At 38.1% G+C, this 14,954-nt stretch overlaps 1 protein-coding gene across 1 annotated transcript; it reads left to right on the top strand.

Moving 5' to 3' along the window:
• The first annotated feature begins 1,520 nt into the window (after positions 1-1,520).
• Positions 1,521-6,383, top strand: MFAP3L (microfibrillar-associated protein 3-like). Its single transcript, XM_009583764.1, has 2 exons — positions 1,521-1,803; positions 5,480-6,383. Exons 1-2 carry the CDS (start codon positions 1,521-1,523, stop codon positions 6,340-6,342), a joined length of 1,146 nt encoding a protein of 381 aa, XP_009582059.1. The 3' UTR covers positions 6,343-6,383.
• Positions 6,384-14,954: the final 8,571 nt, after the last annotated feature.

Raw genomic sequence — 14,954 nt, 5'->3', positions numbered from 1 at the left:
TATTACCAGTGAAAGACAGTAATGTTTTCTTTCTTTTTTGAATAAAGAAGAAAAGAGGGAAGGGGGATTGTTTGTTTGTTTGTTTGATTGATTTTAGCGTTTCCTTTTTATATGGAACTGACCTAACCTTGTCAGCAGTCATTTTCCATGCTAAGGTAGATGAGTTACCATAGTGTCAAAAAGATTTTTAATGAAATGTAAACAGTTTTGCAAGTAAAATGTTCATTTGGGGAAAGTTTGTTAAATACTTACCGTTACCTATATTTGGATTCCAGGTAGATTCCTCTAACTAATAAGTTTCACTAAGTTTCAATTATTTACCTTGCAAAAACATGAATAAAACCAATGTAGTTAGATACTCTGATGTAATTTTAACATCATTTGCGGCCCTTTCACTCTTAGAGTGAAATTTTCAAAGGTGCTCATTTTGAGGCCAACATTGTGCCCTCAGTCAGTACTGAATGCCAGTTGTGTTCACTGGGAGCATAATGAGGCCAATAGAGAGCACATTTGTAAACCCCCCTCCCTCCTCTGTCTACAAACTGAAATCACTGTTTAAGAGAGGGCTCGTTGTAGATGATTAGTTGAGGGAAAATATTCTAGTGAGAGTGTGCAAAAAGTATACAGGCAAAATGCTTAATGCCACATAAGGAATGGAAAAGTCCCAAATTCATTTGTATCTCAAAGAAACCGTACCCATAATTATGTCACTAACAAGTATTTTTCTTTCTAAATCTGCTCTAAAAATGACATTGAAATGACTTGATCAACTACTAAATATCCTCTTTTAAGGATATTTTTCCATGCTGTGTTTTATTTCAGAAAACTTTAAAAAATGCAGTAGCTTAAGAAAAGTGAATGGTCTGAGATGTTTTGCTGTATGTGCTATTGTATTTGGACAAAATTGTGTATATTAAGGATTCCAACATCAGCTCCAAAAACCTTTCTTGGAACAGTTCTTTCTTACACCATGTTCAACAATTCCATGCACGTGACAGAGTTGCAGCACTGAACTGGTAGTGACAGCTTTAACGTGCTGTACCTTTGTTTTTCCTGTTGATTTTGCAATTGTTAAAAAAAAAAAAAAAAAGAAAAAGAAAAATCTGTAGAACTTTTGGCATAAAACTGTAACTAGGGCTGTAGCTAAATTGCCGCTAAGTGTCTACGTGATAAAAGCCTTCTCCCACGCCTGCCACTCTGAACAACACTATTGTCAGGAAAATGTATGCATCTTTTTCCAGTAAGAATAAGGACTGTGATAACATTAGCATTTAGACAAGACACTGAGCTGATGATTGTGAAATGCATTAATGGATGTGTCACTATTTTAAAAGAGCACATCTAATGGCTTGTTTATACATGCCATCTCATTGTACTTATTTATGTATTGTATAGGATATTTTAAACATAAAATTGCACGGATCAAAGTAGAACTCTCCTGTGACCCCCTCACCTCAAGGGCCTGCGTTCAACAGAACCGATCCCAGTTCCCAGCCAGTTGCGTATACCACTGAAGAAAAATGAACATACTGAACAGCCACCACTTTTTGTACTTTCTGCCTACCACACACCTTGTCATCTTATTAGCAGCTTTGACGACTGCTGAGGATGTGACTAATAGCACTTTCAACCGCACTGACATGAACACAGGATCTGTGCCTGTGGTGATCTCCCGCATCGACCATATTATTGTCAAGGAGGGGAGTAGTGCCTTGATCGACTGCAATGTCCAAGGTAGCCCTAGTCCACATTACAGATGGTACAATTCCAACGGCCGTCTGCTCCAAGAGGAGGAGAATAAAGGTAAGATCTTAGTATTCTCACTGATATAGCCTGTCCAGAGACACTTCTGATTTCAGCAGGTTGACCAATAACCTGATTTTAATGGCCTGACTGTGGTGTTTTCCTGTGTGAAAATATATGAAAGCCCAGTGGCAGTCATAAATTTGTTGTGCCTATCTTGGAAGAAAACAATAACGTTTTTATAATGTGTTATTTATAGCAACACATAGCAAGAAGCTGAAGCACTTAACAGAAGGTGTAGACAAGCTTCTTTTCATTGGAAGATTTCCGGTTTGATTCTATTTCCCATTCTGTTCTATTTTGTTCTTCTCTGGCACCAAATAAGACTAAAAAGCTATTTTCCAACTTAAAGGAGGATTCTCTTGACATATGGGAATAGTTTGTTGGCATGAATTCAACACAGCGAACTCCCTGATATGCCTCCTGTCTTTATGCATAGTGCCATGGGAGTGTGAGAAATGGGAGATGCCCTGAATGACCAACAGGAAAACCTATATAGGACAGCAGTCAGAAGGACAAGCCAAGTTTGAGCCTTCCTGGCTTTAGTTAAGACTCTTCAGTTGCATTTGCCAGAGACCTTAATTACTCATGAGCTTGTTTTCCTTAAATGGAAGGTTTGAGTGATAATCCTAGTTACACTTCTAGGGAATGTTTTGGGAGGGATGGAAGGTGTTTTGCTCATGTAATCCTTCCATACTGACTGCTTTGTTCACAGCATGATGAAATAAACTCTTAGTTATTCATACTAAAGGCAAGATAGCTTGCCTAACTAACAGCTGACCTGAGGGAGAACTCTGCTATGACGGGAGTAATGATTGACCCAGCTGGATGTGCAACAGCATAGCGTATCTGTCAAAGCATACTGCATAACTGGTTATGTTTGACATTACAGTATTTTATCATTTTCTAAGTAAAGCTAGAGAAAGGAACTACTTGAGCTAGTAAGCGGACTTTCAGATATAATTTGTGCTGTCACGGCAACGTACTGTGATTAGTGCGCTAAAGTGTTTTACTAGGGCTCACTAACAGAAATTTTCCCCTTTAGTTAGGCATCTAACTTTAGGTCTTTGTACAGTCAACTGAGAGAGGTAGCTACTAACACAAACATTCAAGTAGGTGAGCAAAAACTTCAACCAAGTCAGTAAAAATTGCAGATGTAGTATTATGACAACATCACTTTAACTTAGACTTTCAACAGTGCACTTCCTCCTTTAAGAAACTGGCTGTCTTCCCGTAAGAAATGTTTCCTAGCACAAGACCTTTCTTTATTATGTATATAGTTATGTTGAGTATGGCACTGAACTGTTACCAAAACCCAGCAATGATACCTTTTCTAATCATTTTCTCATTAGGCTTATACTATCTGCCAGGATCCACTGGCACAGACCCAGTCATTGAGTCACAGTTCAATGCCATTATGTCATTTATAACAGCTGGAGCCAGGATATATCAGCAAGGCGTCTTGTCATTTTACAATTAATAAAGACCTACTTTGCCAACATTGCAATTCAAAGAAATACTGAGCAGCCAATACTCTTATTTTTTCATATTCTAGAGGTGGAGAAAGAAGTGTCATCTGTTACAGATGCTGACATTTCCTCTGTAACGGAGTATTCCTCTGAATTTGCCTAACTTTAGTAGATTGGGGTAATTTTTTTATGTGCAGGTCTGCTTTAGACTGAGCTGTTTATTTATTCTATATTTTTTTATTTCAGGCAAAGTGATTCAGCTGTTTTCAAGAATTAAGCTAGAGCAAAAAAGAGTGTTTCAGTTAAGTTCAAAATTCTAAGTAAGAGGATAAAAAGATGTAATTAAGAAGTGTCCATACAGGAACTGAGGCAGGAATCTTGTGGGAATACTTTCTACATAGGCTTCTTCTGGAGATAATGTAAAAAAACGATTTGGATAAGCCATGTTTAATTAGAAAAACTTCCAAAATGGTAAAAGCCCATAACTACTCTGAATTAAAGGCTTTTTTTGACTAATGAGTTTCAGAATTGCTCACAGATTCTTCCTTGAAAGAAATAAAGTAAAAAAAGAGAATAATCTTTTTAACAACAAAAGAACTTCCATGCAAAGGATAAAATAAATGTAGAAGCAAGGTATATACCGATCTGTGGCAGGACTGCAATCCTTGCTTTGTGATTTACATGCATTGCACAGGGGTTTTGTGCAAGTTTAGTCCTCTAATCACAGATTCTGTGTCTTTGTTCAGCTGCCTTAATAGACTTAAATTGCAGCTGGTTAGGTTAGGTTTAAGAAAAAACAACTTTCTGATAGTAAAAATAGGTAAACGCCTGAAATTCCTTGCTGTGGAAGGTTATCGAAATTCTGTTACTGCCTTCAAGAGATACCTGTCAGGAATGGCTTGGGATTGCATTACAGAGATTGAAAACAGTTGAGTCTGCCTCTGAGCAGCAGTATGTATTAGATGATCTTGTTGGCTGACATCAGCCTCTGTCACTGTGTTACAAGGAAATCTTCTGTATGATATCTCCCTGTATGAAGTGTTCAGAAGGCACAGAGGGACTCCTACACTTTCTGGCTGTTCGCTCCACTATGTGAACACTTCCAGGGGTGGGTTTACCTGAAGGAAAGAATTGATACCAGGCTTTCCTGTTGGAGTTGAATCATGGTTTTTATAGCAGAGTTACAATTTAGTAAGTTGTATCACACCAAATAAGGAGAAAAATACACATCCTCAGCTCTTCAATGGTAGTGATATTTGAATAAAAATGAAGCTCACTTGGGGAACTAAAAATCCTATTCATTATCAATATATAATGGCAAACACAGTAACTAGCTGAATCTTGAATCACTTTAGCAGTGATAGGAGCACTGGATTTTAACATGTTGTTTCAAACTCAGTTTAATAGCTAAATGGTTCTGCTGTGTCAGGTTCAAAGGATGTGAAATGTACATGTACAATTACACATAGTGACCAAAGATATCAATTATATTACACTGATAGAAATGTAAAAGTAAAAGAAGGTCCACCGTTGTGTGTAGAAGTTCGCACCGGCAAACAAGATATTCTCTTAGTTGGTCATGGCTTTTCTCTTTCCCACCCATCTTACTCCTCCTGTCCTATTTCCCTTTTTTTAAATCATAATTCAAAATTAAATTCTGAACACCTCAGAGGGCAGGCAATGTAGTATATGATGTCTGAAATTTTACTTTTTTAAAAGTTTACATTAACAGAATTATATGAGATACTGTAACAAAACACCAAAAATAACCCAATTTTAAGAAAATGCATTGTTGGGGAACAAAACAAGGAGGGCTTAGTAGGTTTTTCTGCCTCACAATCCCATTGTTACTGTTCTTTGAGGAAGTGTGGCATGTGTTTGGGACACTCTCTGGGGTAAGTAGTTGTATCTTTGTAACTTAACTGACCCTAAGATTGTGATAGGTGTCATGCATATTAACTAATTTTTTAATGAGACTTTTAGGGCATGATCTGATTATTCACAGTTGATGTCAGGGATTTGATAATAACACAGCTAGGGTCTCAGGGACAGATAGACCTTTGTGATGGTAAATACTTTGTCTTCTTGTGAACATTATTTCCTTCTTCCAAAATCTGAAGCCAGTTTGACAAAGCTGATGTTTAAGACTATATTGATCATGTGAACAAAATACTTCTAATTAAGTTACTCTGTCTCCTCTCCAGCAGGAAAATGGTGGTTTCTTGACAATGGGCTACTAAACATTACCAGCGTGTCTTTTGAAGACAGAGGGAAATACACGTGTGTCGCATCTAATATGTATGGCAGTGTTAACAACACTGTGACACTGAGGGTTGTTTTTACCTCCGGAGATATGGGAATCTATTACATGATTGTCTGCCTTGTAGCTTTTACCATTGTTATGATACTGAACATTACTCGGTTATGTATGATGAGCAGTCATCTGAAGAAAACAGAGAAAGCAATCAATGAATTCTTCAGAACAGAAGGGGCAGAGAAACTCCAGAAAGCCTTTGAGATTGCGAAGCGTATCCCAATTATCACTTCAGCCAAAACGCTCGAGCTTGCCAAAGTAACGCAGTTCAAAACCATGGAATTTGCTCGCTATATTGAAGAGCTTGCTCGGAGTGTACCTTTGCCACCTCTCATCATGAACTGCAGGACTATAATGGAAGAAATTATGGAGGTTGTCGGTCTGGAGGAGCAAGGACAGAATTTTGTACGGCAGACAGCAGAAGGCCAGGAAACCACTGAAACAGATGAGCTGTATATGATCCCGAATGCTTTGAAGCGCAGTGACTCTCCCACAGCGGACTCTGACGCATCGTCACTGCATGAACCACCTCAACAGATTGCAATAAAAGTGTCAGTTCACCCGTTGTCCAAAAAGGACTGCATGGATGGTCAGTCGCAAGAAAGCGTGCAGTTGGACACCAAGGAAGAAGACACTCCTCAAACACCAGCACTTCCTGCAGAGCCCCCTCCTGAGCCTTCTGCTGAACTCAGTTCTGATGACACAGCATTGGCAAATGACAAAAATACATGCGTTATATATGAAAGCCATGTATGATAGTTACTCCTGAATCTATGCATAGCAGGAAAATCAGGTGGAGCTCTTTTAAAAATACATATTGTACTTGCCGCTAAGCCTTACCTGGAGACTATCATAGCAAAAGCATGTATGTGGATTATTTGGCACTTTCTTCTCAGTTTGACTTTAGTTTACCATGATGTCTGGCAGAGTAATTGCTATTACATTAATATTAATTGCTCTTTTCGATTAGGAGTATTTCCAAGAAACATTTACCTCAGCATTTTCTAGGTTGGAGCCACCTGTAGTGGCCTCCTGGAATTCATTGCTAGTCTTTGATGTAGGACACTCTAACTTACTAAACATAAAACTAGTTTTCATTTTCCTCCTTCATGCTCGTTATTTCCATCTATTGCATTTTTGCAAATATTATCTTGTGAATTTGAAATATTGCCCAAGAGGCAGCACTCCAGTAGCCAAATAAAATCCTAATAGATCCCATTTACAAAGCCTGTTTGCTCAGCTGCATTGTTATTTAGAGGGCTATTACAGAAAGTTAAAATGTTTCCATTTCATTTGAGACCACACTGCTTAGGCACAAGGGAAATAGTTTCCCCTTTTCCGTGAAATGAAGATGCCAACAATCGTTTTTTTCACATCGAGAAACAACTTTGAGGTGTATTTTACAGATGGGAAAGCCCATAAACATCTTACAGAAAGTTGCAGTCATAACAGCTCGGCAGGTTTTTTTTGCATATATTTGACCATTTTTTACTTTGCCAGAAGTTTATATGGAAAACAGCTGCAAATATGCAAGATGTCTTGTTTTGTAGTAATCTGGTAGGAGTAAGTATGCACTACCTTACCAGAAGATATGCAGGTTCCTTAACAGTCCTGCAAACAACAGTAATTAGCTCATGACAAGGCTGAAATGGCAGAAGACCCTTTTATTGGGATTCTCAATTTTGTGCAGATTCATATTCTGAAAATCAAGCCTAAATTCATCTGTAAGCATAATTTTGAGAGTGTTTTATCCAAACTAAAAAAAAAATATAATCAAGCGTCCTGTGAAATTACAATGACGATCACACAAACTGTTTACTGTGTTATAATTGCTTTGGTATTTTAAGAACCTCCTACCTATGTAGGATGTTCACTGCTTGAGTACATGTGACTCTACCCTAGTAAAGCTTTAATGATCACAGTGATTGTGGCATTGAAAAGGATCAACATTTATGCAAGGAAATGCCAGGAGTGGAAGGGAAGTGATAATTTCTGTTGCAGACAGACAATAAAAAGGACCTTCTCCAGAGTGAGTCTGGAAAGAAAGCACTTACAAGGAGGACTTTGTGTAGGATTGGTAGCATATTAATTACCTGATACACATTTAATTTGGAACTAATGAACAAACTATCACCTTATAGTTTTTAAGAAGGACTGTGGTGTAAGTATAGATACTCAAAATACATCTAGAATCAAGTATATTGCAGAAAAAGAAGTCACTTAGGTCTATGGAGAGATGATGCATGGATGGCTCTCTGGACATTTTATTGAAGTAGCCACATCTACATAAAGTGTCCATTGGAGGCAATCAGGTATGTTAACTGCACGGGTAATTGAGACCAAACAAAGTCAATGTTGCAGCTATCTAAAAAAACCCTTGATAATGAACTGAGATTTTATGTCAACTTCCTCATGTTAAAGTGCAGAGCTTCACTAGCAGTGTAATACAGGAACACCCCGTGACTTACGCAGTGATGCAGAGAAGGCTCCATATTTACCTTTCTATGGTTATTAAAAAAAATACATGTTTAATAACAGACTTCAGATTTTGTGACCAACTTGAGAAAATGACAGCATTTAGTTGCCTAACGTTTGTTTGTGCTCACCACAGTGGCAGGCATCTATACAAAATGCATTTGCACATGCCCAAAAGGAAACATGCAAGGGCAAAGTCCCTTTAGGAATGTGGCTGGAAATATTTTAGTTCCAGTGAAGCAATATAAATCTAGAACACAGGGTAGATTAAGAGAATACCACAAAGAACCTCACTTCTGACTAGTGTGATTGAAAATACTACTGATGCAAACTGTTAACTTCTTGTCTGAGTCCAAAGTACATTTCTGTTTAGCGTTCACATCAATTTTTCAAGTCACTTAATTTGCTTCTGGTATGAAAAAGGACGAGGGCAGAAACAAAAGCAGGAACTTGCACTAAATTCTTTTAATTCACCTTAACCTCCTGAAAAGAGGCATCTTGATTTTTCTGCCTGTTCAACATTTACAAACAATGCTCATGTATTCTGAAGTTACCTGCCTGGTGCCCAACTAAGATTGCACAGACGAGCAAGGATGTTCTCCTTGAAAGCATAAAAATAACTTTTATATTATTTAACAATAACAAGATTTCATGTTTCAAAATTATTTATTAAAATACAGTATTTTAATTTTAATTGTTTTTTAATTATGAACTTTTTATAGTAGAGACCAGACCCCTTCATGTATTCACATGGTGATTGGTACCAGGCAGTTCTGGTCCTGACTGCTGCCCTCAGGCTGTCCTCCAGCCTGTTCTATTATTTATTTATAAGAAACATTTGAGAGCAAACAATCTTCATGGTTTTCTTCAGTATCTTTGTGTAAACTTCCTTGAAGATACAGATTGTGGTTTTTTGCAGAGGTTGTCCACAAAGAGCATGTATTTGAAGTACACACAAGTATACATTGCAAACCATGTAAGAGCAACAGTTATTTGGTGGATTAGATGCACATAATAGGTGCAATGCTGAATTCCTGATGTCGCAAGGTCAAAGGGAACCTTGACTTTGCTGGAGCTGGACTCACTCAGAGCTGAGAGTTCACAGATAGGAGTGGCCAGCCAGTCTGCTATAAAGACTTTGGACATACAGCTTTGTGATATTATCAGAATAAAAACAGAGCAGCACTGCATCTGAAGAAAATATAGATTGTAATGGTTCTGGTTTATGTATTTTTTCTGTTTTCATGTATGCTGCTCAGTATCCTTACGCATGCATTATATAACACCTGTAAGCATATAGCTTTTTAAATGCTTTTAGGCACTTCCTGTGTGGGAGATAAATGGGAAGCAAGATCCAAATCCATCTTTCCTGTTCCAAATTTTCTGGCTGTGCCATTATAAAGTAAACAATTCTGTCTTGCCATATTTCTTAGGGAATGGCTATTTTATGGTGTGAGAACACAATTAGCAAACATAAAATTAATGATGGCTCTAAGGAAACATTAACTTTTGCATTGTTATGTATTTTCATGTACCTTAAGCACTTCAGGGACATTAGAGTTATCCGTTCCCATCATTGGACTATGCACACCTTTTGTTACATTGTTCTATTTATTATATCAGCAAACACTAATGGTTCTTAAAACACTCAGAATCTGGAAAAGCCGGTCCAACTGAATTTGCATTCTAAAAGCATAAGGAACACCAAGCCAGGCTTAGAAAGGAAAAGAGATTTGCAGGATAAATTTACACTATTTTAAAATATTTTTGCCAAAACTTCATGAAACGTGACTAGATTTCTGCAGCACAAGAAGTCAGTGCTGGATTTGAATTTTACACTTACTATTCTTTTTGCACTAAATGTAAGACCATATTAATCAGACCACTTGAACATAGTACTCACTATCTACTTACTCAACATTTTCTTTTTGAGCAGCATTTGTTTACTGCTGATCCTTTTTTGTTCTCTGATTTGAGTATGCTTGTGATGAAACCTACCCTTCAGTCATTTTTTGAGATTGTCATCTGAAAAATTTAAAAGAATCCATAGATCAGCATTTTTATGCAGGTTTATTGGTATTAGGTGAGGCATAGCAGTTCACTCCGGTGCTTAAAAATTACTGTATAATCGTAAGACTTGCAGAATGGCATGTACGGGCAGATGTTGATTTTTTTAAGTCAGTGCCTGTTTTATTCTAATGTACATACTATGTCAGTTCCTCAATTTGCAGTTACTTTTTGACAGAAGTACTGTAACATACAACCAGGGCTTTCTGACGATCAATTTGGTTCAGATCAACTAATTCTGGAAAGTGCTAACAGTGTCGAATTTTAAAAGTTCTCCTGGAATTTCTTGGCAGCATGCTATTTTAGGAGTTGGCCTCCTAAGTATGCCATACTTAGTGGGACAACTGAAAGCTTCTTAGATGCAAAGGAAATGCTTGCACTAAAGTATCTTAAGTTATATTTCATTTATTATTAAATCCTCTTTGATTTTACAAGAAATGTAAGACAAATATGAATGTGTTCTTTTGAGAAGCAGTTACTGTATTTTGATTTAAATAACTGTTATGATTTTATAGTTCACGGCCGTAGACCACAGAGACCAGTTCATGCTGAAGTGGCAAAATGAAATGTGATCCAGCTTGTAAATTGATCATTGTTTCAATAAAGAATTTGCACAGAGTATGGCGGGTTTGTACACACTCAACAAGATGATGGTTTCCTAGTAGAGTATGCCATGGCTCCAGTTCAAGTGGAAGTAAACTATGTCTTTCATTGTACATCTGCTAATATTCCAGAAACTTTGATCAGGAGAAAGTTATTTACCTAGAAAGGAAGTTTTAATAAAGCTCTGAAAGGGAGCTGTTGTTACTCAGAATATAGACCCAATTGTTAATTGGCGGTGTTATCAATAGCCTAGATTGCTCATAGCATGTCAGCACTTCCGCATGTAATCCAAAGGAATTTTTGTCAGCTGTTTCCTCTCTGAGCCCTGTCATGGGGCCTTGCAAAAAGTCTTGCTGCTGTTTCAGAGTTGCGGCCAACAAAGTAAGCATCTTTTCTACCAGAGGCACCCTAGTACCAAGACAAAATAGAAGTGTGGGTTGCCATACCCGCCCCCATTCCTTCATCCACCCTAAAAGGATGAGGTGAAATGGCTTCCCTGTCCCACAGCAGCTGGACTATATCACTCCCTAACAGTCTTCAGCGGGACTTAGTTGAAGCAGACACTGTCATACCTTGTCCTGGCTCTGCAGCTGCTACACAACTAGCAGCCAGTGGCAGTCACTGACAGACTGACAGAGATGGAGTGGGGAGGACTTGCCCTTCACAGGTGAAAGATTTGCTCTTGCCAGCTGCCTGTTCTAGGCTGAAAAACATAGCCAATAGCAGGAAAACAATAGCTATTTATTTCATGTTTTAACTCTGTTGTTTGAAAGAGTGCTCCAATTTTGAAAAATATTTTCAGAAGCATTTTTATTCAACAGTTTCAGTTGAGTTGAGAGACATGGGGCTGAGAGACATCCACAATTTATCTAAAAATATCTATGAAAAACAGTCACAAACTGATTATAAAAATGGAATACGTATGGCTAGAGCCATATGCTATTTTATTATCTCAGCATGGGACCCTGTCTTGCAACTGGGGCAGTTTGATATGCTGTGACTTTTTTTTTATATAGAACAGCACCACTTCAGGATGCTCCCCTCCAGCATGCTGAACTCCTCCAACAGCTTTGTTGGAGCATTTTTCAGGAAGGTGGGATACCACCAAGCATTTGGTTCCAGTGAGTTTCGCTCCTGAACACTGTAAAACAGGCTCTCCCACCCCCAGTGCTTCTTACAAAGAAAAGATCTTTATCGTGGAGGAGACTGCCTTACGTCAATACTACAGAGGCACGCCAAAACTAAAAGCTGCTGGTGGGTAGTATCTCCACAGAGACAAAAATGGGGACAGTGGTCTCAGCTCTCCTACTAAGACTGGAGCCAGGGAAAGCTGGTGTATAGCTCAGGGCTGGTACCCCAAATATTTGCAGTGCTGTAACACCACTTTCCCACAGGACTGGGCATTTTCTAGCCCACATCCTGCACCAGTGCCTGGAATAACCAGCTAAGAGACTTGAGAATCAGTTTCTTTCCAGTGTCCATTTCTTCCATCTTTTCCTCTCCCCGACTTGCCTTCCTGCGCTTTTCTCTCTCCCCACCAGCTCTGCAGTGCTACTTCTCAAATGAGAACAGAGTGAAGTTAGCTATCGGGGCAAGTGTTTCTGCACTCCAGGCACCTCTGTTCCAAACTGACCTTTCATAAGTCCCAGAATGGATTTTTTTTCCCAGCTGAACCAGGCTCTAATGCTATGTACTATATTTAGCTCTCTGGCTCCGAGGCCCAAACTGAGTCGTTATACTCTTACAGTAAAGGCTGACTCATGAATCCATGGTATCATGTATAAGTCTGTAAATTGGTCAAAGACAGTAACATAAACTGAAGCTAAGTTACCAATTTCTTTTTTAAAATCAGAATGTATGGCAGCAAACAAATGTGACAGACTTAGGACACCCAAGTTATGTAACGAGAAGCTATTTCATACCACAAGAAGATGAGGCAAGAATGAGAAAAATTAACAGCCAGCCTTGTATAGCATGGAGAATACATGTAAAACCTTGCTTATGACTGAGTAGAAATGTCTACTAGAAGTATCAAATCAATTTACTATTCTATAGCCACTTCCTATTTTGAGAACAGATTCTCTTAACTCTAACTAGACCTTTCCTATGAGGGCAAGCATCGTAGGCATGGAAATACTACAAGAGTTATCAGAAAGAGCCTTGTCTCCTTCATCTACCATTTTTGAAATTATTTTCAAGACTATTTAGCTATGCATCAAAGGCCAACTAAGACTGCCACCCTGTCCTGTCATGGAGCCATGGAGTTTGGGAGTTCCCATTTGAGATGCACAAGCTCATCTTTCTGAAATATCTCTGTCTTCTCTTGCATAGGTTTTGATTATATCACCCAATAAACCACTCATATTTATTAATGGCTGAGGCCCAGGCATTATCAATTGATAATTACAGAGAAGTAAAATAAATGCTGCCACCATTTCCCTCTTTCTGAAGCCTCTTATTGCTTCTGCCTCAAGATTAGCCCTGATGGACAGATATCTCTTGAGTTGTTTGGGTATCCTTTAACTCCTTCCTTCTGGTGAACACTACCTTAATCAGAAAGCAGGATTCAAAAAAAAATCAGCCAGAAAAAGAAGCTCCCTTCTAAGGAGACAAGCTTGGATCCTGCCTATTTAAAATGCTTCATTATCCTTCTGTCTAATATGTGCAGAATAAACAGCCTCAGGAAAAGATGGTAAAAAATAGAAAGAAATTTAAGAAGATTTAAATGGAAAATTTTTCTTCTTACTCAAAACATCCGGAGGTGATTTATCTTCAAAGTATATTAAATTCTAACTCATTTGTTTTTAAACATACTCAAGTGGAGAAAAAGGAGATTCCTAAAAACAATGAAATTTTCACCCCCAACCCCAAAGAAAATCATCACAAAAATATGAAAAATATTGCCCAGCCCTTCTCTCAGGATACCTTCTATCAGAGAAGATATTTCTAGTTCTTTTTATGGTTCTGCTTAGGTGACTGCAGCTTCCTTAAGGGATTGGTGGAAATGCGTTTCTTTTCTGCTGTCTTCTCTTGGTTAAATATTCTCTACCCTGTGTGATCTCTTTTTTGTGTATAAAAATCAATATTCCACTGCAGATTTATCTTCTTGCTTCCTTGCCCCATGGTAGTGTTCCATTTTGATCCTAATGTTTCTTCAGTTGCCTGTTTTGGGGCAGGATCACTCACACTTATCTGTATAATTCAAGTTTAATTATGCAGATGTACAATTATCTACTCCCAGATTGGTGCAGGATGAACTAATCAATAGGCTGAAGCAGATTTCTTTTGCAGAACAGCATCAGCAGAACAGGTAAAAGCCATAATTCCCAAGATACAAGTGAAGTAAGAGTCCTCAGTCATATATGGGTCTGTGAATATGTTATGTTCTTTTGTTTGTTCACTTCAAAAAAGTCACATAGGATACATCTCTGCCTTAAATAACGTGTTTCTTTTTGCTTAGCCTCCCCTCATGGATGGACTAGCACATTTGCACAATCCCTACACTTGTACATCAGCTATCCATTATTTGGATTGGTTTATCTTGATTATTCAATAGCTTGCCAAGTGCAGGGGCCTCTCTCAATGAGATATTTTTGAAGAGACTGCAGACAGCTTGGTGACACTATGGAAATGACATTCATTTCAAATGCATTGATAAACACTTTTTCACATTTTTTTAATTGAAATGCTGTATTTCTATATAGACTGATATCTACATGTTAATAGAGTCTGTTTTTCTGTATTCTTTTAACTAGAAACTCCAGTTTTTCATAAGTGTGCAGTAAAGTGACAGTAATCTGCTGCTGAATAAAACTGCTTTTTGCAACTCCAGTTTCTACATTTTGTAATCCCCATGTAATCTCTGCTAAGCACAGAGCTCAATCTTTAATATATATGCCACAAATGAGGTGAAAAGCTCCAAATCTCTGTTATTCATGTAGTCTGCACCAGACTACTACTTATTTTATTAGAACATACAATAGACCTACCCTGACACTGTAACTCCTGTTGCAGTTACCAGAAATAGCCCCAGAGCATTAGCCAAATGTTATATGATACAGCACCACTGAGAACTATGTTCCTACTCCACACAAATTTAAAAAAAAACTCTAGGGAAAACCCATCCCTTCTCAGCAGGGACTGAAAGCCTCTGAAGTACTTAACGTTTCACATGCTTTTCAGAAAAAAACCCAATACCTAGGTAATTATTGGGGATCTTGCTT

The sequence above is a fragment of the Fulmarus glacialis genome, unplaced genomic scaffold (assembly GCF_000690835.1).
Source record: "Fulmarus glacialis isolate BGI_N327 unplaced genomic scaffold, ASM69083v1 scaffold18618, whole genome shotgun sequence".
Lineage (NCBI taxonomy): Eukaryota > Metazoa > Chordata > Aves > Procellariiformes > Procellariidae > Fulmarus > Fulmarus glacialis.
Note: the sequence above shows the minus strand (reverse complement) of the source record. Positions and strands in the feature narration are given on the sequence as shown.

What these genes read in the sequence shown, in the direction of transcription:
- MFAP3L (XM_009583764.1), top strand. Translation starts at nt 1,521, where the DNA reads ATGAACATACTGAACAGCCACCACTTTTTGTACTTTCTGCCTACCACA. An exon ending in CCAAGAGGAGGAGAATAAAG is followed by an intron (nt 1,804 to 5,479) that starts GTAAGATCTTAG and finishes CCTCTCCAGCAG; the next exon opens with GAAAATGGTGGTTTCTTGAC.